Here is a 24,707-nt window from a genome sequence, read left to right as displayed (position 1 = left end):
GCAGCATCGGACTAGTTACTTCTTTTGAATATTTTCTTAACACCAGTAACTCTTTGGATCCCGCTGACCATAGGAAAAAAAGGGCAACACTGACTACCAATACAAGGGGTGTTAAAACCAAAATAAGGATTGCCAAAACCACTGACCTCTAATATAACCCAACTATTAAACAAAACTAAATCACCAAATAAAGGGACAAATAGGACCACTATACTTATCCTTCATCTAAGAACATTTTGTTTAATGCCCAAAGGGGCGCACTGTACTGAACACTAAAATGAGGGTACTTCATTGACCACCATTGACCACCAACTACAAGGGGGTTATTGTTGACCACAAACTTAAGGGAGGCCTCATTACTAACCACCATCTAAAAAAGAAAACTACACTAACTGGCAACTAAAAGGCCCACAATAATGCACATCATTTAAAGTGGGGCTCTACAGTAACAACAAAATAAAGGGAAAACACTACACTGTCCATCAACTAAAAAGGGACATTTCTGACTATCTCCAACTAATGACCATTATTTATAGTGGTGCACTACACTGATTCCCAGTTTAAAGGGGGCAGCACACTGACCACCAGTGTACCCAGGAACACTATACTGATGTTATGGTCATTGATGTTCTCATTACCCAAAAAGGGAAATGACTGGTTGCTTGTTTGCTTGTTTCTATATATTGTAACAATTGCTCATTTGTTGCCATATATTGTCCTATTGCCCTTTTGCTGGCCATACTGTCAATTGTAACATTTAACTGTTTTGGTTGCCATATGTGCACCACTATCCACTGCTTAAGACCTACTTTTCACTGTCACTGTTTCTTCTCTGGTAGATATTAGCATTTGTTTAATTTTAAAAGTTGTACTAAATATCACTGTGACAAATATCTGTAAGTAAGACATCAATCATAAAATGCTATTTTAATTTAATTTCATACTTGCTTTAAAATCTAGGAAACTCCATTATGCTTGGCAGCATCTCAAGCTGGTATTCTTCGCAAAGGAGTGCAATCATTGGTTTTAGAGAAAAACACATTTCAAAAAAAATTTGTTATAAGGCCCAATTTTGAAGAAATAACTGAAAACAAGCATCTACCAGAAGGTGATTTTCTTTATTTTTAAACCCTATCGGTGTATCAATGATATTATATTCTTTAGAACTAAAAATACATGGCCATTCTTATCATTTATGAGATAACAAATATAAGAATTTTCTTCAGTTGAATGAGAATATGTTGCAACTATCCATGATAGGCTTGGATACTTCTATACTGAAAAAAAATATATATGAATATGATTCTGTTTTTGTAGAAGGCTCCTGGGAGGGGATAAGGATCCCCTTGGTCCACCTGGTCATAGGTGACTACTAAGTTCTAAGCTGCAGCAGACTATATCATTAATGAAAGCCACACAAGAATGAACCTTTTGAATCACTTGATATATTCCAAATGATCTTTCTCCCTAGCTGTAAGTGTTGCAGGTGTGAGAAAGCCACACAGCCTCACTCTAATGTGAAGTCTACCATAACTAAATCATTTTATTGCAAATGCTACATTAAAAATATTGACTTCAAACACTCACGTGATAAGCATACTGTACATGTTAAATGCAATGTATGTTATGCACTTCTTACTTCCTGGGGCTTAGTCATAAAGACGTAAGAGGTTCCTGATTGAGAAAAGACTTTATGTTGGGATGACGTTTTGGCCTGCATCGGCAGCCCGATGCAGAAATTCATAATAGCCTGCATGTGAGCATTGACGTGTATTTGGTACATTGCATCATGAGCTAGAACTCTGAAGAGATATAAATGCTATTTAAAAGATTGGGCAAATCCTTGCAATCCTAGGTCCCCAGCATTACTTTGGAAGCAGGCAAATCAAAATGATATTTAGATCAGCTGTAAACATTACTGATCTTTTGAGTGAAGTGGTCCTTCAAACCCAACTCATGTCATAGGAAGAAATATTTAGAGAGAATTAACCTCCATTTTTGGTTGCATAGATGCAAGTTGTGCTTTCTGTTGCCAAGTGGTGACATTAAGGCAGTCTTTTAATGTTTAGCACCAGGCCTTGGATTTGGAGCGATAATTATACTCCTCACATAAGTGTTATTTTTTTATAGTTTGGTATGACTATAAACAGCATATTTATGTTTATGTGTACAATTCTCTACATAACCGCTTTTATGTTTATCTCCTGCAGTTGAAGTTCAGTGTGATACAACAATCAATGATATTCCTGACGGAGTTGTAAGGTACATAAATGCCCTTCTGTATAAAATACAGTATGTCAATATTTAAAACATTTCCATCATTATATTAATAAATGTATGTATTTTGAATGAATACAATTAGTGAGCAAGCACACTGGTTCTTTATTTTACAACCACTTTGTTCAGGTATTGTACATTATCAAATAGCAATAAGGGAACATGACATTTCAAATAAAACACACTTTAATAATTAAATTAAATAAAAAACACAAAAATCAGCTTAAGCAAGAATGCATAAATAAATAAAAAATACTGAAAATGCAATAATTCAGTATACTGTGTAGTAATATATTTTTCTAAAACACCTCCCTAGTGTGGTAAATTTTAAAACAACGTCTAACGTCACATACCTATAGACAAAACCACATAAATATATTTTGTATTATTTTGTATTAGATTGGATACAGGCCTTTGTATTGAATCCAATGCAAAATATTTGAATTTCCCGCTACAACCCCCGTCGACAGGCGTATGCACCGACATCATCAGGAATCGTCGAGGGACGTGTACGCAAACGCCGGGAGTTCTAATTCTTTCCGTACTTCCATGCAAAAAGCGTTATTTATTTAATTTATTTATTTATTGTAGATTGTAGGCTATAATTCTTAGGCATAACTCACCGAAATATGTCCAAAATTTAATAAATTTAATATTAAATTTTAAAAAAATTTTTTTATAAAACATTAAAAAAATCTTAAATTTTTAAATGTTTAAAAAAACATAATAGTGTATAATGCAATAAAACTGTACAGTAGCTTATATATTATATATATAATACAATTATTTATATATTATATAAAGGTTTCTTTGTATTGGACTCAATACAGCTTTTTTGTGTTGAGTTCAATACAAAGTGATTTGAATTTCCTGCCCCGCCTCCCGCCCGCACAGACGCTTGCCTGCGACATCACCGGGAAACCCCGGAGATCGTCACTGCAAACGCCCGATGAAGACAGAAGAGGACAGACGTCTCCGGAGGAGCTGCGTGGACAAGGTAAGTGTTTTTAAGTGTGAGTAAGTGTGAGTCTGAAATGGCTCTAACAATACCAAACAAGTCATAAGAATTTAAAGCTAAACATTTCTTTGTTAGTTTCACTAATTAGCTAATCTAGTGGACATTTTTGGTTAAAAAAAACTAACAAATGTTTTTTTTCAGAGAAAATGCGTTGCCTGAAAGCTCTTTAATAGTCCCTAATTAAAAATCAATTGCAAATCGAGGCACAACTTTTAGTTGCCTCTTGGAGAGATTTATATGTTCCTTTGTGCACTCAGATATGGAATATTCTTACATTAACTTAATAGGGTAATATGTTCCAGAATAAGACTCCAGTAATCTTTCCTTCTGTTACAGGGTGATATGTCCAGAGCATTGCCTAATGGATGTAGAGAAATTGCAAAGCACAGATGGACATACCAGTGTAAGTTGCAGATAATACTGAAAAGTATATAACAATGTCATACCTAAGAGTGAGCTGGAGATGTAACCAGCCCCAAGTGCCACAACTGACAGTATGCATCTAATTAGAAACTGCCTCATGATTTAATAATATTAATAACTAGTATTTATATAATACTGACATAATATACAAAGCTTTACAAACTCTGTAGTTATTTCGCTAGCTGTCACTTAGAGAGGCTCACAATCCAATGTCACTACCATGTCATATGTCTTTTAATACAGTCTAAAGTAAATTTTGGGGGGAGAAGCCAATTAATATAACTGCATGAGTTTTTGAGGTTGTGGTAGGAAATCAGAGTACTTGGAGGAAACCCAGCAAGAACATGAAAACTTCATGCAGATAGTGCCCTGGCCAAGATACGAACCTAAAATCTAGCGCTGCAAAGGCCAGAGTGCTAACCTCTGAGCTACCATGCTGCACACTGCTATCTTATCAGATATTTCTTATAAGGGTAGTGAAGTGGCCTCTGACTGACCTCTGAGCTGTATTTAGGAACACATTTATTAAATATCATATTTCCACTACACAGTTCTGTAGAAAGTTGTATTTGGTGAATTCATAGCCGTATGATTATCGTGAGCATTTTGAGACCAAGAATTAGTCTAATAGTTCTTAGGAAAGCTTAAACCTAAAGCCTCTATAGCCTGTTTTGGTGAACCATAGGTCCCAGACATGCCTGGTTTGGTCTCTTTGGACTCCAGATTTTGGAATAACTAATAATCTGGGGGTTGGCAGTTCCTAAAACCTGAACCTGGGGAATTATGCTAAAATAAAAGCATAATCCATGTGAACACACCCTTTAAGACAGCCCACACCCTGCTGTCATTGGATGGACCTATTAGTCCCTCCTCTGTGTATTGGAAAAGAAAAAATGCCATGTTAGCCTACCAGGGGGAGCTCTCAGTGATACTATATTGTTGCTAAGGACAACAGCATTAACAGATTGAGCACTGCAGGGAGCCCAGTGACTCTGACTGATAACTTGAACTTTACACAGCAACCTGGACCAAGGCAAACCAACTTTCACCTAAGTATTATTTCACAGTTGTTTTCTTTTATTTTACACTGTTGCTATTGTTCAGTTATTGTTCTTTGATTAGTCTTTGCTTTTCTGTACTTTTGTATGCACTTTATTATGTTTATTATGTTTTTACTTATTAAACACTATAAAAAGTGTAAGCTGAATGCTCTAAGTAGAAATAGTGTACTTTTCTCTTCTGAAAACGCTACTACAAACATTCTGATTTCTGATCCCTATTTGGAGTGGCAGCCGATGACACAGACACTTCTAAAAAAAAAAAACAGAATCACAACTGCAGTTGTCAAGAGTAATGGTGCATGCTTCCATCCAAGCACGTGATGGCAGTTTACCTGTGATTGTGTGTTTGGCAAGGGTTAACAAAGTGGTTAACCTTGCCCTGGGATGGCCCTTCTCAGCCTGCTGGTGCTTAGATTGTTGCTGAGCATGCTGGAAAATCTATGCACAGGGTTACTAGCTAAGAGAAGGTGTTTGTAACATACTGGATGTTCACATACTGGATTGTTCCCTCATCAACAATAGCTTCTGGAACTGACATTGTTTATCAAAACTGGGGCATAGAAGCATAGGACTAGTTGCTGCTATAGATGAAAAACTCACTGGCAATAATGATTCCTTCTATGGAAACTATTACTCGAATTTGGGGCACACTAGAACCACTGATTAACAACACCAATTAAGCCACTGACCAACATTGTAAGAGGTACTCAAACCACTGACCATGAGTGTAAGGGGCATCAAAACCACTTATCACCAATTAAAAGGGGAAACAACACTGACAACCAATTAAAAAAGAGGTACTACAACAAACTCCAACTTAATAGGAGCACTAAGCTGGCCACCAACTAAAAGGATGCACTACGTTAGGAACCATCTAAATGAGGGAACTATACTAAACCCTAACTAAAAGACTATCACGAATTCTAGACAGTCCACCAACTATAGGCTAACAATTAGATTTAACATAAATTTAACTGGTTGCAGCACTCTGAGCACTAGTGTAACTGGGCACACTACAGTGACAGGTTTGTTACTGTTATTACTATTATTATCATCCATATGTTGTAATAAATGCACTCTTGTTATCATGTTGTTGTTATGTATCATATTAATTGCCCTTTTGTTGCCCACGTATTGTTTGACTTGGCATTATGACCATTTGTTGACAATATATTGTCAGGATTGTCATATGTGCATCCCATTTAGACTTTTTAGACTCATTTAAATTCATACAGTTTTATTAGCATATCTAGAAGGAGGAACATTTGACCTATGTCAAATTTTTCCGCAAATGTGTTTTAAATGACAGTAATTCAATACCACATAATGCTTGATAAAAGTCTCAGTCATTGCTTTAAAATTATGCCTCATAAAATGTATCATTTAAATTTCTTTTAGATAAAGAACATTTTCACTTTTAATGCAAGTAGTTATCAGTATTTGTTTTGTTTTTTAATCCAGGAAACTCCGGTATGCTTGGCAGCATTTCAAGCCGGTATTCTTCAGAAGGGAGGTCGATCATTTGTATTAGAAAAACACACAAGTCAAAAAAAATTTGTTATAAGGTCCCATACTGAGGAAACAGCTGAATCAAAGCATGTGGATATACCAGAAGGTGATTTTTTTTGCTTTATTTGTTTGTTTTATTTTGTAAAAATAAATATATATCAGTCACCAGGGGACAGAAGTAGATTTTCGGATAGCCAGTGCACCCCCAGGCGGGGTCAGGAGAAGGACCCCGCTGGGGGGACGCATCGGCCAGAGCCACAGAACACGTCCCTGTACATGTCCCAGGCTTAGGAAAGTGGGTGGGCTGTGTCCTTGGACATAACCCGCCCACTCTCCCATCACAGGCTTAGATCTGCCATACCAGAGTGGCCGGATCTACATCACAATGAAGTCAACATGGGGGAGGTTTCTCCCCCTTTGATTGACACCTGGTTCCCTGCGGATGTGCGGTCAGGAGCCGGTGATTTTAGTGGTCCGCTGAACCAAAAAGGTTGGCGACCACTGACTTAGGGAATGGTGATGGAACCTCCATGTTGTCAGGTGGCAGTCTGCAAGCTATAATCATATGCAAATGCTGTAAATCAAATGTAAATTACCACGCAAATGCTGACTTTCAGATAATTGCATAGGAAAGTAGTTTGGGTCAGACAGGGTTTAGAATAACCCATGGATGTTATCCCCCATATGTGTGACTTTATTGTAGGTTGTTCTCCCCCTAAATGTGTAAATATACCACATCATGTGTAAAGCACCATGTTTACCTTTGTAAATATTTACACCATATTTACCTTATACACCTCTGCACTTACCTAATTTTCATTTTTTCCTACAGTTGAAGTTCAGTGTGATACACCAATTAAAGAGATTCCTGAAGGAATTGTAAGGTAGGTAGGACATCATTTTACTTTAAAAATTATTAATAGCAAAAGATATCAAACACATATTCACTGAACAGGAGCCCTGGAAATCTTGATACCCCCCCCCCCTTGTATTGTGGTGTATTGTACTTTCTAAGACAATACAGGCGTATATGGTGCAGAACACTCTTCTTCAAGTTTATTGTGGAATTATACCCTAGAAATGTATCCCTTTAACCATTTATAATTAACCAAAGTAACCATTTTGGGATCTGATTTGCTATTTTATTTTACCTGCTAAGCAGTAAACTAAACTTTGTCAATAAAGAGCACTCACTGTACAAAAGCTTTTAAAGGCTTGCAAATAGAAATGAGGTTGACCATGACCATATCTTTGCCAACAAGGACCTGTGATCAAGTGAGGGCATTGTAATTGGTGGCTTTGTAGATAAACAATGCAATCAAGATTGTATATGATCACATGATTTTTTTAATCAACAGAGCCAATAATCATCATGCTCACACATATGATCCCATACCTTATTGAAAAAAAAAAACAGTTCTTCGGTGTTCCATTTAGGAGTGCCTTGTGATTCTAGCTTTATTGTTTCTTATTTAACTAATTTCACCAAATAGATAAAGAAGTTGTCATTTCAATGACGTTTAAGAACGCAATAAATCACTAACTTTCTCTCAAAATCAAGGTCACCAAAAACACTCCTCTAATCCCTGCTCTTTTAGTAATACGTTTTGTTCCCCTACAGGGTAATATGTCCAAAACGCTGCAAAATGAAAGAAGGCAGGGTGGACAATGCAGATGGAAATAGTATTGTAAGTTTCAGATAAAGCATACCAAGAGGTAAACATATATTTTATTAAGTAGAACATTGTTTATTAATAACATTTTTTGTACTTCCTTTTAAAAACTAGGAAACGCCTGCATGTTTAGCAGCATATCGTGCTGGTATCCTTCCCAAAGGTGCTCGTTCATTTTTATTAGAAAGAAAACCAGGCCAAACTAAATTTGTTGTAAGGAAATCTCCTGAAGACTTAGCTGAAAATAAACCTACAGAACTACAAGAAGGTAAATATTTTACCCTAAGGATAAAAAATATTTCTCTAGTCTTTAAAACTAAATAGACGCAGCCGTCCTTACTCTTTCTGGAAACATAAATGTAAGAGTTTTGTTCAGCTAATGAGAGTATGTTGCAACTATCATAGCAGTAATAGATACTAGAACTGATATAGGCAAATAAGAAAAAGTACTATTATAATCAAAACAGTCAGTCAATCAGTCACACACATGACATGTAGGGGTACAACATGCACAACTTGTAGCTTTGGACTTCCACCTCCCCAGTGCTTACCCCTTCCCCCATCCACCCTACTCCCCCAAGGTTCAGCAACCTTTTGTTTGGTAGAGATCATGACTCTTGAGAAGTAAAACTGCAGGGTTTTCTTTGTTTCTTTTTCCAGGCTGGGTGGTCTTTATTGAGGCAGAACCAACATGATAAAATTAGCAACACTCTTTAAACTTTAACACAGTCAATGCAGGGTTAAGTGGGGATACTCCTCACACAGTGGGCCTGATTTAATAAAGCGCTACAAAACCGGAAAAACTGGGTGACCTAGAAACCTATTGATATTAGTTGGCAGTCCTGCACTATGTCTATTGCAGGTTTGCTGGATCCCCCAGGTTCTCCCATGATAGTCTGTCTTCTCCAGTCTTGCACAGCTTTAATAAATCAAGCCCTGATTGTCCATCTCTAGAATCAATGAGATTATTGCAAAAGGAGCTGCTTCTTAGAGACAGTATTTTAGTACACTCCTAATATGATCCTCACTATAGCCACTATCACCATATAATGCTGTGGGTAACCCAGAGACCTAATCAGTAATCATTCTGAGTGTCTTTCTGTATAATTGCTGTGGAGCAAAAAAAAACATTTTCTCCCATCTACTGTATGTATGACCTTATTCTAAGTCATTATAAATATAAATTGCATATTTACATGTAAATGGTACTTCACTTAACCGATTAATATTTTTCTCTTTCAGTTGAAGCTCAGTGCAATACAACAATAAATGAGATTCCTGATGGAGTTGTAAGGTACAGAAAACTATTCTGTATTAAGGACATGCAGTTTGTTTATATTCAACATTTCTCCATTATATTAATAGAAATGTGTAGTATGAACATATCACTTTTTGTTCCCTAGTCTGTACTAAAATAACACTTTGCAAACACATTAAAACAGAGAACTACTGAGTTGCAAGTATACAAAACAGGGTCGAAAGTGAGAAGTCCTTGGTTGTATAAATGTTCCTAGGTGGTCACTTAAAACAATAAAGCTAGTGGATCCCTATCAAGGCCAGGCAACTAATTAGATACAGAGGTCCAAAATGGAAACCTCCATGTTTCTCTAATAACATATTTTCTAAGAAAAAATCATACAATTGTTACACCAGCTATTTTTCCTCTGCTAACATTCAATTGTATGTACAGAATGGCCCCAGAAAATTATGTTCCTGCTTTTTTTGTTGGCTTGTCACTTTTCTCCGATTTGATTTAGGATGCAAGGCAAAATTTAAGCATTCCCTGCAACAGGCAAAGTCACCAAGCAAAAAGGATTTGCTCTAGTGCTCTAGTGCCAAAATATTACAGAAACAAAGAACAATTGCAAGAAAGCAAAACAAAAAATAAGAAATAAATAAAAAGAAAAAAAAAATCCCAAACAGTATAAAAAACTTACAATGAAAAGCAATAAAATAAACTATGTCCATGCATCAGGTAAACATAGATAAGGATAAAACAGAAAAATGGCATGAGTAGTCTATGCATTGGACAATGTTTGCTATGAACCTTTACAATAGAGTGAGAAAAACAATTAGGCCAGCTCATAGTTGAGTATTGTTTAAAAAAACGGGTGCAGAAAAGCTCATATAACTTAGTATGTTTAAGTAGTTCTTTTTTAAAATAAACAAAGTAATGCATTCAAATTAAAAAAAAAAAACTGCATCAAGCGATGAGCTTGTGATCATGTGCATAGGCGTGTAACCACTAGTATTATTAACCCACAAGGAAATTTAAAAGGAATCTTTGTGCAGAAAATCAAGGCTAAACAGAAGCTACAGTAGCAGATAGATAATTTGTTCATGAGTTTGCTTCTAAGACTCATTTACTAACAAATGGTAGATAGCTGAAGACTAAAGATCATAATCTAAGTAGAAATGTTCCATGAAAAAACCCCAAAAATTAAACACTGGCTATCACATGATAAGGGGAATGTGCCACAATATTCAAAAATGCGCAGTGGCAAATGGAGTGGCAGCAGAGGCAAAGTGAAGGAGACTATGGGCTCTAGTAATTTAGGTGTTAAAACTTAGGTTAGCAGTTATGTGTTTGGGTTTTTATTATTTTTATTTTTTATATTTTTTTAAGACAGCTAAGTACTGAGAAGAACTATATGTTTAGGAAAAAGGACTGTACATAAAAGAAGTTTCTTTCCCTTTTTGTCCAGTGCTGCCTTTTAGTTCACTGCACCTCACAAGGTATGCAATATGCCAACCCATCAGACACTGCATAGAGAGCAATATCTGCTGTTCCCATTTTTGCATTGCGCTGCAGTGCCTTTTTACAAGGCACTGTGGAACGCCTTTCTGTTTGTTTTTGACACTGAATGTGGTCAGCATTACAACGGACAGCCACAGAAAATCTGCATGTTGCAGAATGCAGTGTGCGTTTTGTTGCAGTAACACACAGTGACCACACTTTCATATAGTGAGAACGAGGCCTAAGATATATTAATTTAAAAAGAGAAAGGTGTCATTGACATTAGGTAGAGGGAACCCTGGTTCACAGTCTCTTATATAGTAAATGCACCATATGAAGCAACACAGCAGTACAGTAAAATGACACTTCAATGACATAGTTACATACATAGTTAGGTTAAAAATGTCCATCAGGTTCAACCACTAGGGAAATAATCCCTATAGACATAGTTCATCCAGAGGAAAGCAAAAAAAAAAAAACGCTAGTTCAATTTGCTCCAACAGGGAAAAAAACTCCTTCCTGATCCTGTGGGGCAATCAGATGTTCTCTGGATTAGCAGTCTCTGGTATCTTTACTTTATAGCTTTATTACCCAAGTAAATTCTGGGCTTTTAGAAAAGAATCCAGATTTTTCTTAAAGCAATCTATAGTACCTGCTAAAACTACTTCCAGAGAGAGCCTATTCTACATTTTCACAGACCTTAATGTGAAGAATCCCTTCCTTATCCAGAGATTACATTTATTTTCCTCCAGACACAAAGCGTGCCCACCTATTTTTTGTAATGACCTTAAAGTGACATTGCTATTGGCAATTTGGACTTGAGATCTGCAATATTCCTTTGTGTACACAATACTAAAAAAAAGTGTTTAGTAAGTTTCACCTTTTCTTTATCCCCAGTTACCAACTCCAAGATATCCTTTAAGGCAGTGGTCCATAACCTTTTGGTTGTCACAGACTACTAATTTCACCGGTTGGCGACCGCTGCTTTAAGGGGCCTACATGCTCAGATCAGATCTTTTTGCTATTAATACATTTAAAACATTTTTGGTGTTTGACTTACTTTTTTTGCAATCTGTCTTTCATTTTGAAAATTTGCAGATTTTATTTCTTTTTTTTTTTTTGCATATTTTGTTATATTCTTTATGATTTTCAAATGATGAAGGCTATCCTTCATTTCTATATTTATGGAATGCCCTTCACCTCCAGTGCTAGCAAATGGTAATGGACATATCATGAGGTTCTACTCTAGAAACATGATTCTGTAACCTTTTCTTTTTGGTATGTATGCCTCATTTGCTCTCCATTACCATTTGCTAGCACTGCAGGTGAAGCATTTGTGACGGGTTGTATTATTTTGGTGCCTTAGAGTAACCTAAACATTTTTAGTGAAAAGCACTATTCAAAGAATAATAAAAACTTCTAAATAAAGATAAGACTGCCCATGATCAGGAACACATGGATTTGTGTATTAACAAAGCTCTGTGTTCAGCAGGTCGTGGGATATGCTTACCAATAGCTCTTTCAATAAACAAGGCCAGGCAGTCAATATTCATATTGAATAATGTGATTGGTATGTCAGTGTGACATTAGGAAAAAAAGTCATATTGCATAGCAACAGAACTATAAAGTTAGGAGTTATGTATGTTTCAAGCATTAAATGGTAATGTTTTCTTTTCATGTTCATTGTACTACATTCATCAATTAGCTACCATTTTTTGGACATAAATAAATACAACACAAAAACTGCCTGAATTGTTTATTCTTTTTTTAAAAGAAATACATTTCATGAACCACAGTCCTTCTCAGTAGCATTTTTGAAAGACCTAGATTTATTTTTCTGTAAGGCAGTAAGGCATCTGCTACATAAATTATATAGGGTAATATGTTGCATGAGACCCCACTAATATGTTTTTTCTCCTACAGGGTAAAATGTCCAAAACATTGCAATACTGAGAAAAGTGAACTGCAAATTACCAGTGTAAGCTGCAGAGAATACCAATGTATTTATATTGTAAAGTAGTATGAGTAAAACATCATTCATAAAATTTAATCTTAATATTGTTTTGAACTTCTTTTCAAAATCCAGGAAACTCCAGTATGTGTGGCAGCACTTCATTCCGGTGTTTTGAGCAAAGATACTCAATCATTTATTTTAGAGAAAAAAACAGGCCAAAACAAATTTACCGTACGGAAATCTACTGAAAAAAAAGCTAAAAAGAAGCCAGAGAAAATGCCTGAAGGTAATTATGTATATTTATATTATAACTAAATTATCATGGCAAATCTTACCATTTAAAGGATTAAAAGATTTAAGGGTACCAATTATATCATAAATGATGGGGACTGTCACTATTAAAATGTTCTATTTTTTTTAGTCCTGTTACAGCAGTAACACAATGCGTCTAAAGGAGACCCAATGTATTCTGTAATCTTACAGAGCTAGTCAGAAATACAACCTCTTTCCCTTTTATTATAACTTCCTGTGAGAACCCTAGAGATAGGATGAAGGGGAGCGGGTAGCCATTATTTATGCCAACATCGGTGAGCAAAGAGCACATTTCTACTTTAAATAGAAAAAAAGACATCAGTGGGTCCCTAACCAATTCTATAAACACCCATGTAGTTTTTCCTATGCAGTTTGCTGTGGTAAAAGGACATTAATTCCATTTTTAAAATCTGCAGTACCCTCTACAAGTGGGCTGTATAGGGCTGGTAGAGGTAAACCACCTAGACAGTTTATCGGAGTGTGACCTTTTAGCACCAGGCGTTAGGTTCAGAACAAAAAATCCGTATGTTCTTCTATATACATATGACTTTATTTTAGGTTTGTATGACTTTGAAATTGCATATTTACCTTTAAATATATATTTCTGTACTTAAATTAATAACAATTTCTTTCCTCCAGTTGAAGTGAACTGCAAAACAAAAGTAAAGGAGGTACCTGAAGGAGTTGTAAAGTACGTAAGACAGCTCTCTGTAAAATGGGAAATGTGTTTTGTTGTTATTTTAAGAAAAATTGTAATTTTTTTTCATTTTATATTCTCAATCTCTCCTCTAGGAAAATAATAAACTTTAACTTTTTTTTAGAGATAACATACACTTATAAACAACAAGCAATTCTTGATTGAAATTAGGAATTAAAACTTCCATACAAATTCACTATTTCACATTCCATGTGTACTGGAAATGTACATTATTTAGCAAAGCAACATTACTGAAAGATGACCATTCAGGGACCCTGAGAGCCTAAGAGCATGACCCTAAGAGCATCCTGGCATTGCCTTCTATTATCATTTATTTGCACTACAAATGGAGGATTTTTGACTGGCTACATCTTTTTGGTGGGATTTGATTTTCTACTGTGAGATGTTCCATGGGGTTAGACCGATGGTCTCAACGCATTGCTCACGATGCCCTCACTGACATGGTAACCAAAAAGCTTTGTTAATCAAAAAAGCCATATTAGACAACTACAGGGCCCTAAATATTATGAGCGCCGAGTGCTCCAAGCCTTTAAGACAAACTTTTTTCATGCGTTTTCACAGAACATGTAACTGATAATTCAACTGTGAAATTAAATTTACCAAAGTCAATGAACTAATTCCTACTTTTAAACCAATAATATGGATGTGGATGGCTTCCTCTGTTCCTCTCAAGGTAGAGGTAAGATTCTCCACCTGATAAAACTCATTAATGCTACGCCACAGCTTGTCCAAGTAGCAGTTTGGTGAAGGCTAGATGTCATTAGAAGACTGAACACTTCTACAGGAACTCCATAGTGTAATATATTCCTACATGGGACTCCAATAAAATGTTCTCTTTTTGTCTGCAGAGTGATATGTCCAGAGCATTGCCAAATGGAAGAAAATAAGGATCAAATCACAGATGGATATATTAGTGTAAGCTGCTGATTATCTATGCCAAAAAAAAAATAATTAGAAAATTAGTAAAATATCCTTCAAAATACAATTCTAATTATCATTTGTATATATTTCTGAAAACAAGGAAGCTTCAGTCTGCATGGCAGCACATCGGTCTGGTGTTCTTCGCAAAGGAGTTCGATCATTTATATTAAAAAGAAAACGAGGTCGAACCAAATTTGGTAAAGATAAAACTATTGAAAAAATACCAGAACAGAAGCAGAATAAAGTACCAGAAGGTAATTATGTAATACCATACAGTAAAATAGATGGTTTTCTTTGCTTTAAAAAAAAAAGTGACAGTCTCACCATTTATTGGATAATAAAGGTGAGCATTTTCTTGAACTGAATATATGTGTATTGAGTGTATATTTAATTTATTCTAGTAGTAATTGGTCCCAATGATATCACAAAGTTCAACTGTGACAGGAAGGGATATATTTAGGCAGACATTGGGTTTGATCCACAAAACTAATCATGTGACTGTACTTTTCAATTCACATTATACTTATCTGACTAAGTCACTGGACTGTCACTTTTTTTTAACAATTTCTGTTTTAATAGTCCCTTTATCTCAGTTGCACAGTACATCTAAATGAGATTGTAAAGTCATTTAGGCACCTGAATTTGACCTAATACACTAGGTAATCTAACAGACCTAGTCAGACACACACCCTCTTTCATTTTCATTTCAATTCTGTTAGCAGTTAGGGGATCTGGAGACTTGATCAATAACCACCTAGGTAGTTTAGAGCAGTGGTCCCCAACCCTCGGGCCACAGACCGGAGCCAGTCAGAAGCGTCACAGTCCTATAAGAAAATCCTACCTTCGGAATGGGTACTACTCTCTGTGTGCGCAACTTCTATCTTTTCTATGAGATTAGGCTTCAGTGTGAGCTCCCCAAGAGTGGGTGTGTTCTATGGACCTGGGAGATCAGCTGTGCTGCCCACCTTGCACTGCGAAATAATCCCACCTCTCATACACCCCCTGAACATAACAAGTTGCCAGATACGGGGTCCCAAACATAAAATCCTAAAAAGAATCAGGGACCTTTTCTCGTTAAAGTGGAACTAAAGTGCCCAGATCCGTGACGTATGCCGCGATGTCAAAAAATCTGGCCACTTACCTTCTCTGAACCCTAATTTCTCTTTAACAGTAGAGAAAATGGAAATGTAAAATAAGTGGAGGATTCTTGTGGCTTCCCCTCGAAAACATCATCACTACTACCATACAATGGTTCCCTGTCACATATAAATGTCCCTTTATGTTCTTTGAACCACAATTTCTCCTCAATTGAGAGCTGTTGGTATATTAAAATGTTGGGGCAAGTCGGGGTTTTATTGCTGTGGTGCCATCACATCACAGTGGTAGCATCGGTGGCCCTTCTTACACTGCCCTAATGCTATTGACAGTGTGACAGCAGGAGCACAACCAGCGGGAGGGGGGGCAGCTCTCTTCACACTGCTTACACAGGAGCTGCTCAGAATGGCAGAGCAATGTATGCAAGGCTTAAACTTCTCTGCCATTCCCAGCAGCTCTGACACCTGACAGCACACCAGCTCTCTTACACTACTCTGCTATTCTCAGCTAGTGTGCTTACAGGAGGCAAAGCTGCTTAGAACAGTAGAGTAGTGTAAACTGTACATATACCGGGCCACGGCAACATTTTATTCTATATTACTGGGTCCACTGGTTGGGGACCACTGGTTTAGAGGATGTGACCATTATCAGACTTTGTGTTCAGAGCAAGAAATCCATGTTCCAAAGAAATCCAATGTTCTATATATGTATGTATAAATGGCATTTTTACCTAAATATAATGTATAAATATAATCTTTTGATATATTTGATATATATATATATATATATATATATATAACTGATTTACAATTTCTCTTATACAGTTGAAGCTAACTGCGCTACAAAAGTGAAGGAGATTCCTGAAGGAGTTGTAAAGTACGTAAGGCAGTCGTCTGTAAAGGAAATGTAGTTTGTTGATAGTTTGAGCATTTTTATCATTATTTCTATAGAAGCATGTAGTATAAATGTCTGTAACATTGAGAAGACTAAATGGCTTATTATTATTATTATTATTATTAATAAACAGGATTTATATAGCGCCAACATATTACGCAGCGCTGTACATTAAATAGGGATTGCAAATGACAGACTAATACAGACAGTGATACAGGAGGAGAGGACCCTGCCCCGAAGAGCTTACAATCTAGTAGGTGGGGGAATTTCACACACAAAAGGATTACTTTTCTCAGTCTGCTCATAAATGAATATCCACTAAAGAGCCCAGGGGATTTCTGAAACTTACCCTGCTGTGACAAAACTACAGAAAATCTGCTGACCCCCTTTTGTACAATTGTTTCAGACCACTCACTTAATTCAGTAAATCAGCATGAAATTCAGGCAGCTAATATTTGCTGATGAAAATCAATGGTGGACCCTGTCAGATTCAACTTTCTTGCTTCTCTATTTCTCTTCTAGGGAGAAGTTAAACTTGAAGGATTTTTTTTAGGGATATGGTATACATTGGTTCACTATTTCACATTACTTGTGTTTTGGAAGTATTGAATATTTAGCAATGCAGCAGTACAGAAACAAGGTGAATTGAGGACCCAATCCCTTGTATTTAGGAGCCTCATGGGATTGCTTCTATTACCATTTAATTGCATTACAGATAGGGTATTTAGAATTGGCTTCATCTTTTTAGTAGGTTTTGATTTTCTGCTTTATTATATGTAATAAAATAGGGAGTTGTTTTTATATAGGGTGAGACTGATGGCCATCTTGATTATTTGGCTTTGTTATCAACAAAGCCTTTGCCCACCATGGGCCTCACTGACTGACCACACTAAAAAGCTTTGTGGATCAAGAAAATTGCAAATATTTTTTGAGCAATTAGTTCACCAAGCTTTGATGGGGAACTTTTCTTTTTTGCTATTTCTTACACATGGATAAATTGACAACATTTCAAAGAACATGTAATTCATAATTCAGCTGTAAAATCAAGTATTACAAAAAACAATCCACTAATTTGTACTTTTAAATCAATTATCAACGTCAGTCTAGTAGCATTTTGGAAAAGATTAGATGCTTCTTTTTGTCCATAGGAGATTGAGCACTTCATTATTGTAGTATACCCGAGTCTTGTTGACCACCTCTCAGCCTTTTCCCACTCCTCAGCTACCCCAATGAGACAGGCACTAGTTTATGGTCAAATGACCAACAGGCCTTTATTATTGCCCAAAGCAGCATTTCAATAACATATTAAGCAAATAATCACTTAGCATATAAATAACAAAAGATAAAGTAACACTTCCCAGGTTGCAAGTCCTTAGGCATCCACCACATCAACGTGGCATCTGCACCATCATGACAATACTGCTCCCAGATGCACTAAAACCCAGCTCGGGAACAATATCAATACCTGCAGAGTATCCCAAACAGAATTTTTTGTTTATCTTAGCCTTGCTCACATCATTCAGGTGACTCCACACCAATGATAGGTCCACCACCACATTGTTACCAAAACAACCCTGTCTTCAAAAACATCAGCCGAGTACAGATCTATTAACCTTCTAAAATTCCATCAGACCCTCTAATGCCAGAAAATCTCTAAAACCCAAGGGAAGGATTTCTATGACCTTTCTATGACCTCCTTAAACCTATATAATCTTCCCTCCAGCCCTCAGCTCTGCTCTCTACTAAACCATCAACCAAACTTCATGCCACCCCAAAACAACTTCTTACTCCCTCCTGTCTGCTCCTATGTTCACCCAGTCATGTATGCTCCCTCACTCTCTCAGCTCCATGGCTATCTGGAACTCCATAGTGTAAAATAATACTACATAAAATGCCAGTAATATGTCTCTTTTTCTGCAGGGTGATTTGTCTAGAGCACTGTCAAATGGAAGAAAGTAAAGTTAAGATCAGACATGGATATAACAGTGTAAGCTGCTGAATATGTATACTAAAAAAATGGTATATGTAAATGTGTGAAATATCATTCCAAAATACTATTCTAACTATCATTTGTATTTATTTCTGAAAACAAGGAAACTCGGGTCTGTTTGGCGGCAATTCATTCTGGTGTTCTTCCCAAAGGAGCAGGATCATTTATATTAGAAAGAAAACCGGGCCAAACCAAATATGCCATACGAAAACCTATTGAAAAAATACCCGAAAAGAAGCCGGAGAAAATACCAGAAGGTAATTATGTTTTACGCTACAAGAAAATCTATGGTTCCCTTTTCTTTAAAAATTTATTACCATGGCATATCTCACCACCTTTGGAATAATAAAGAATTTTTGTCAACTGAATGAGTATAATTTTAATTTGTTAGTTTGTTCCACTCGAAAGAAAAGCCCCAATGGATAATCAAAGAGGAGTGGACTATTTGCCTAGCCTGTGATTATATATCGTGTATCTGTGGGAGGAAGAGAAGAAGAGGGGGGAGGGAAAGCCAGGCTTTTGAAGGGAAACCAGAAATTTAAAAACACAAAATTTTATTGTTCCAACAACATCATTTAAACGATTAAGAGCTGTGTCTCTATAAATGAATCCTAGGCTAACATATAACCACTAGTTTCCCAAAAAGCAGCAATATAGTTTAGTATCATACTAGGTTAGCAATGGCGGTAAGGTGTCCCACCCGACGCATTTCGCCTGAACCGGTCTTTCTCAGGGGTAAGGGGAGACTTATTATTATTGCTGGGGCTTTTTACCGCATTAAGAGCCTTATGATACCGAATTGTAAGTGATTTGATAGTGAGACCGATATTAATTTGGACATATACTGCTGGTGTTTCCAGATGTCCGAGTGGAGTGAACGGTGGGATAGAAGCTTGAAATGTTTATTCCAGGACTTTCATATGCACAATGATTATGACATCTCTGTCTGTCTTAGTAGAAGTAAATGACAGTGATCCAACAGGGAAAATAAAGTGTTGTCTTCTCATATGGTATTTTAGTTGTGGTATGTGGGTGAGCTGCAAAAGGGGCTTTTTTAATTTATCATAGTAGTAATAGGCCCCCACATAAAGGGATATAGTTAGACAGACTGATCCACAAAACTAGTCACATGACTAGTTCACATGATTATCATTTGACCCAGCTGATAAGGACTGTCACTTCTGTTAACATTTTCTTCACATTGCATCTAAATGAGATTGTAAAGTTCTATAGGCACCTGAATTTGACTTAGTACACTCTGTAAGTTACAAGACCTGGTCAGACATACGCCCTCTTTTCCTTTCTCTACAATTCTGTGTGAAAACACGTGTGATGGTAGCCAATACTTATCTATGTCAACGCTAAGCACTGGCATTGGTGAGAAGAAGGATCATTTCTACTTTAAAGAGAAAAAAGGTTGGAACTTCTGTGAGTCTTTAACCAATTCTCAAACCCCCTTGTAAAATTCTCCTAGGCAGCTCTCCATATTTAAGGACGTTAACTGAACTCCTTTTTTAAAATCTGTAGCACCCTCTAGAGGTGGGCTGCAAAGTGTTATTAGTGGACCTGGAGACTTGATCAATAACCACAGACAGTTTAAATGCATCTAGCCTTTAGGCTTTTAGCATTGTTATGTACTTATGGCTTTTTTAGGTCTTCATGACAATAAGTGACATATTTACCTTTAAATATATATTTATGTACTTAACTGACTTGCAATTTCTCTCCTCCAGTTGAAACAAACTGCAATACAAAAGTGAAGGAGATTCCTGAAGGAGTTGTAAAGTACGTAAGACAGTCATCTTTAAAGAAACTGTAGTTTGTTGATAGTTTGAGAACTTTTATCATTATTTTCATAGACGCATGTATTGTAAATGTCTGTAACATTGAGGAGAAGTTTAAATGAATTATCACTTAAATGAATATCCAGTAAAGAGTTCAGGGGATTTCCTAAAGTTACCTTGTTTTGACAAAATTATAGAAGCTGGTATTACTCACCTTTTTCTGGAAAAAAACTAATCAAACCAGTAGGCCTTTTATGTACACTTGTTTCCAATCATTCAATCAAAGTCAGTGGATTGGAATGATGTCAGGCAACTAATATTTACTAATAAAAAAAAGCAATTTTTGTTCTTACTTAAGCAATTTTTGTTCTTACTTAAAATACGCTCATAGACAGCAAGCTAACCCAACCTTGCTTCACTATTTCATATTCTCAGTTTTGGAGAAAGCTAGATGTTCCTTTTTGTCATTATGATTAGGATTGAGAAAGATCTAAGTGTAATATGTTCTTACATTACGTGTAATAGTTTTTTTTCTGCAGGGTTACATGTCCAGAGCACTGCCAAATAGAAGAAAGTGGCGTTCAGATCACAGACGCATATAATAGCGTAAGCTGCAGATTATGTATACTAAAGAAAACATGTATAAAGGAGTAAAACATCATTCAAGAATACAGTTCTAATTATCATTTTGTATTTATTTCTGAAAACAAGGAAACTCTAGTCTGCTTGGCAGCACTTCAGTCTGGTGTTCTTCGCAAAGGAAGTCGATCATTTATTTTGGAAAAAAGAACAAGTCAATCCAAGTTTGTTGTAAGGAAACCTATTGAAGTTGTAGATGAAAAGAAGCCTATAGAAATACCAGAAGGTGATTGTTTTGTACCCTAAAGGGTATCATTGATTTCATATTCTTTAAAACATTAGCCATTCTCACCATTATGGGAGAATACATATGAAAATGTTCCCTAGTTAAATGAGAGTATGTATTTTTTCATATTTCTTAATTAACTTGTTTTACAAAAATAGTATTTGCCACTTATAGTATTGAACATAAGCACACTGTCAGCTACAGGCTGCAGTGACCATGAAACCCCTATTTCCAGTAAAGCTTTACTGTTTATGTGACATGTAGCTGACATTATGATAAGTATACATTTTCCTTGGTGGGAACTGAAACTGTCAGTAAACTATTAGCTGTCAAAGGAATATGATGTTTATATCCTGGATGACAGCAGAAATCACTTTGGGTACAACTCAGATTTATTCGGGCACAATCTGCCTACTGACTTATTATTTCTTTCCTTCAGTTGAAGCCCAGTGCAGTACAACAGCAGAGGAGATTCCTGAAGGACCTGTAAAGTACGTAAGACAGTCGTCTGTAGAGAAAATGCAGTTTGGTGGTATCTTGTGATTTATGTTAATTAAATCTGAATTTCTGCTGATTTGATTTTTTTTTTATTAAAGCTTAATTATTAGACTAGAATACAAACAACTGTTTGTATTTACCTGTTTATCTGGAGTTCATATTTACTTAGTTTAAGATAACCTACCATAGGTAAACCATGGGGCTGTCATTTTAATCTTCAGGTAATACTTTTTAAATGTCAATAATTTATTTGCTGCTTGTTTGGTTGGCTTGCTTGGGTTCAATCTCCACTAAGCTATGAACTGGCTAGCTGTGAACTTACAGAATGGCTTCATATATATATTTGGCAGTCGCAATAAAGTAAACCTGTTTTCAAAGCACAGGTGTATTTTAATTTAGGTTTATGGTTAAATAAAAATTTTAGGTTAGGTGTAAAATGTGTTAAAACAACAACAAGACAGATGTATACCTTTAAAACTTGTTTTAGGGACAATTTCTAAGGTTACAGGGTCGGGCGGTATGTTTCTGTTAAGACTCTTAAAGTAATTATATTGAAGAAACCACATTTTTGTTTTAATTATATATATATATATATATATATATATATATATATATGTAATATATATTTAGTTTCATATTTGTTTCTTTTACAGAGTGTTCTTGTTTTTGGCACAAAGACCCATGTTGGTTACCACCTTGTCATTGTTAAGCTGCGTACACACTTCCAATTTTTGTCGTTGGAAAGGATCTTTCACGATCCTTTCCAACAACAAGGGAGTGCACGATGCATGAACAGTGCTGTACATACAGCACCGTTCATGCTCTATGGAGAGGGGAGGGGGAGAGCGACGGAGCGGCACCCTGCTGCGCGCTCTCCCCTTCCCTTTCATTAGGATGGGCTGTCGTCCATCGTCCGTGGATCCGGCAGGTCGGTCGTCCGGACGATGGACGACACCGACTGTACACACGGCAGATTTTCGCCCGATAATTGGCCGATGCCGATTATCGGGCGATAAAAATCTGACGTGTGTACGTAGCTTTAGGGTAGTTTCATAATCTACAGGAAGTATATCTTATCTGACAACACAATGAGGGCTATTTACTAAGGAAATTTAGGATGTTCAATTACTATAATTATCACATTGCAAGGAATACTTCACTTAGCTTAGTAAATGAGGTGATAGCTCACTTTCCCAAGAATACTTAATTACATACATGGACATTTAAAAAGAAAAAGTCGGTTGCACATGATTGGATGGCTGAAGTCAAAAGATTTTTATCTTATTTACTAACAAAAGTGATCTATACTATTCAAGGGGATAATTTGCTTTGTTATGTGAACTATTTACATTCCTATAGCAAATCAACACAGATGGTACAGGTACATGACACTCTGCAAGGATGCAATCTCCTTTCTTCCTTTGCATCTGATGATTTTTCTCACATGTATTTTCTATTACCATTTGATGGCACTATAGGAAGAGCATTTTAGCTTGATCTTCACTTTATGTTATATAAAAGTTACCTCAACATTGCCAGTGCAAAGACTTTACAAACGAATAATGAAATGATCCAATATAAAAAAAATTCCTTCTGACTGTATCCAATAAGGAGACTCTGTGTAAGTTATAATAGTATGTTAGAATGGTAATTCTTTTTATTTCCTATTAATTCTTTAAGAGAGTTAAAATAAATGTCAAAGTAAGTATCAAAACCTCTTACAACAAATTTACACTACCTATTACTACCACAAATAGTGGTACTGGTAGGTAGTGGACAACTCCTACATGAACTCCATAGGGTAATATAATCCTGCATGAGATTCTAGTAATATATTTTCTTATCCTACAGGGTGATCTGCCCAAGACGCTGCAGGGCAGATAAAGACAAATTGCAGAGCGAAAATGGATATAGCATTGTAAGTTCAATGATTCCGAGGAGCAGCCATGTATAAGTGAGTGGGAAAAACATAATAAAATAAAATAACATTATTTTTTGTAATTATTTTTTTAAACCAGGACACTCCAGTATGCTGGGCAGCAAGTCATTCTGGTATTTTTCGCAGAGGATTTCCATTCATAGTACACAGAAAACCAGGTCAAAGGAAATTTGTTGTAAGGAAACCTATTAAAGAATTAGAAATTGAGGATCCTACTGAACTACCAGAAGGTGATTATTTATAATGCTACAGCCTTGGGGAAACCCAAAGGAACACAAGGAAGAAAATACATGCTAACAGAAATTTGAGATATACATTTAGCCACCATGCTTCCCAACACTTGGTACAATAAAAATCATCACATTACTTTGCTAGTACTAAGTTCTGGAACTGGAGGACAGGAAGTAATTTTTTAAATAGGAGATAGATATTTAAAAGCATTTCCAATCAAAACCAAAGGCATTTCCATTCAAAAAAATCAAACATACATGCATACATAAGTTATGGGCTTTAAAGGAAACTAAATCAAGAACTTGACCCAGGTATCAGCTTACACTAAAACAAATATTTTATACTTTCTCAGCTGAAGGAAACTGTTCTTTATGGTTTTAATAAACTTCTCCCAACTTACTGATAACTGTTTGCTTAGTGTATTGCAAACATATAAAATATAGATTTCCATACCTACCTTCCATACAATACCAAATATTGTATGTTTGAAGATGTATAGAACATCAGGCAGATCTACTCTCAGAATAAACTCCTGTTAGGGCATGTCAAGGTATTTGCATTATTTTCAACTTGTAATCCTGGTATTTAACAAAATGATCTGCATGTAGCACCCGCAGTGGTGTAAAGACAAAGCAGCCATGAGGTCTAGGAGTTTATTAGCGATGTGTAGAGCATGGGAAAGAAGGAGAAAGGGTGCAGGATTGCAACAATTACACTGGGGAACAATTTTGAACAAATTTTTTGTTGACTTCAATTTTTAAGCTTATTCACACTAAAATAGGTATGCTGATTCTGAATGTGCAGTTAG

General features: G+C 36.1%; 1 protein-coding gene across 1 annotated transcript in view; it reads left to right on the top strand.

The window, feature by feature from the left end:
* Positions 1 to 966: 966 nt before the first annotated feature.
* Positions 967 to 24,707, top strand: part of LOC140336578 (uncharacterized) — a gene marked incomplete in the record, with an annotated part of 67,384 nt that continues 43,643 nt past the window's right edge. Inside the window, 22 exon segments of the mRNA XM_072419785.1 lie at positions 967 to 1,108; positions 2,211 to 2,262; positions 3,632 to 3,698; positions 6,241 to 6,394; positions 7,121 to 7,172; positions 7,910 to 7,976; positions 8,076 to 8,229; positions 9,204 to 9,255; positions 12,622 to 12,676; positions 12,785 to 12,938; positions 13,604 to 13,655; positions 14,531 to 14,597; positions 14,704 to 14,857; positions 16,523 to 16,574; positions 18,513 to 18,579; positions 18,686 to 18,839; positions 20,316 to 20,367; positions 20,906 to 20,972; positions 21,078 to 21,231; positions 21,671 to 21,722; positions 23,581 to 23,647; positions 23,748 to 23,898. Coding sequence (XP_072275886.1) covers positions 3,657 to 3,698; positions 6,241 to 6,394; positions 7,121 to 7,172; positions 7,910 to 7,976; positions 8,076 to 8,229; positions 9,204 to 9,255; positions 12,622 to 12,676; positions 12,785 to 12,938; positions 13,604 to 13,655; positions 14,531 to 14,597; positions 14,704 to 14,857; positions 16,523 to 16,574; positions 18,513 to 18,579; positions 18,686 to 18,839; positions 20,316 to 20,367; positions 20,906 to 20,972; positions 21,078 to 21,231; positions 21,671 to 21,722; positions 23,581 to 23,647; positions 23,748 to 23,898 — 1,819 coding nt within the window.

This window comes from Pyxicephalus adspersus, chromosome 8 (genome assembly GCF_032062135.1).
Source record: "Pyxicephalus adspersus chromosome 8, UCB_Pads_2.0, whole genome shotgun sequence".
Taxonomy (NCBI): domain Eukaryota; kingdom Metazoa; phylum Chordata; class Amphibia; order Anura; family Pyxicephalidae; genus Pyxicephalus; species Pyxicephalus adspersus.
The sequence above is the reverse complement of the archived record's forward strand: the minus strand, read 5'-3'. Positions and strand labels throughout refer to the sequence as shown.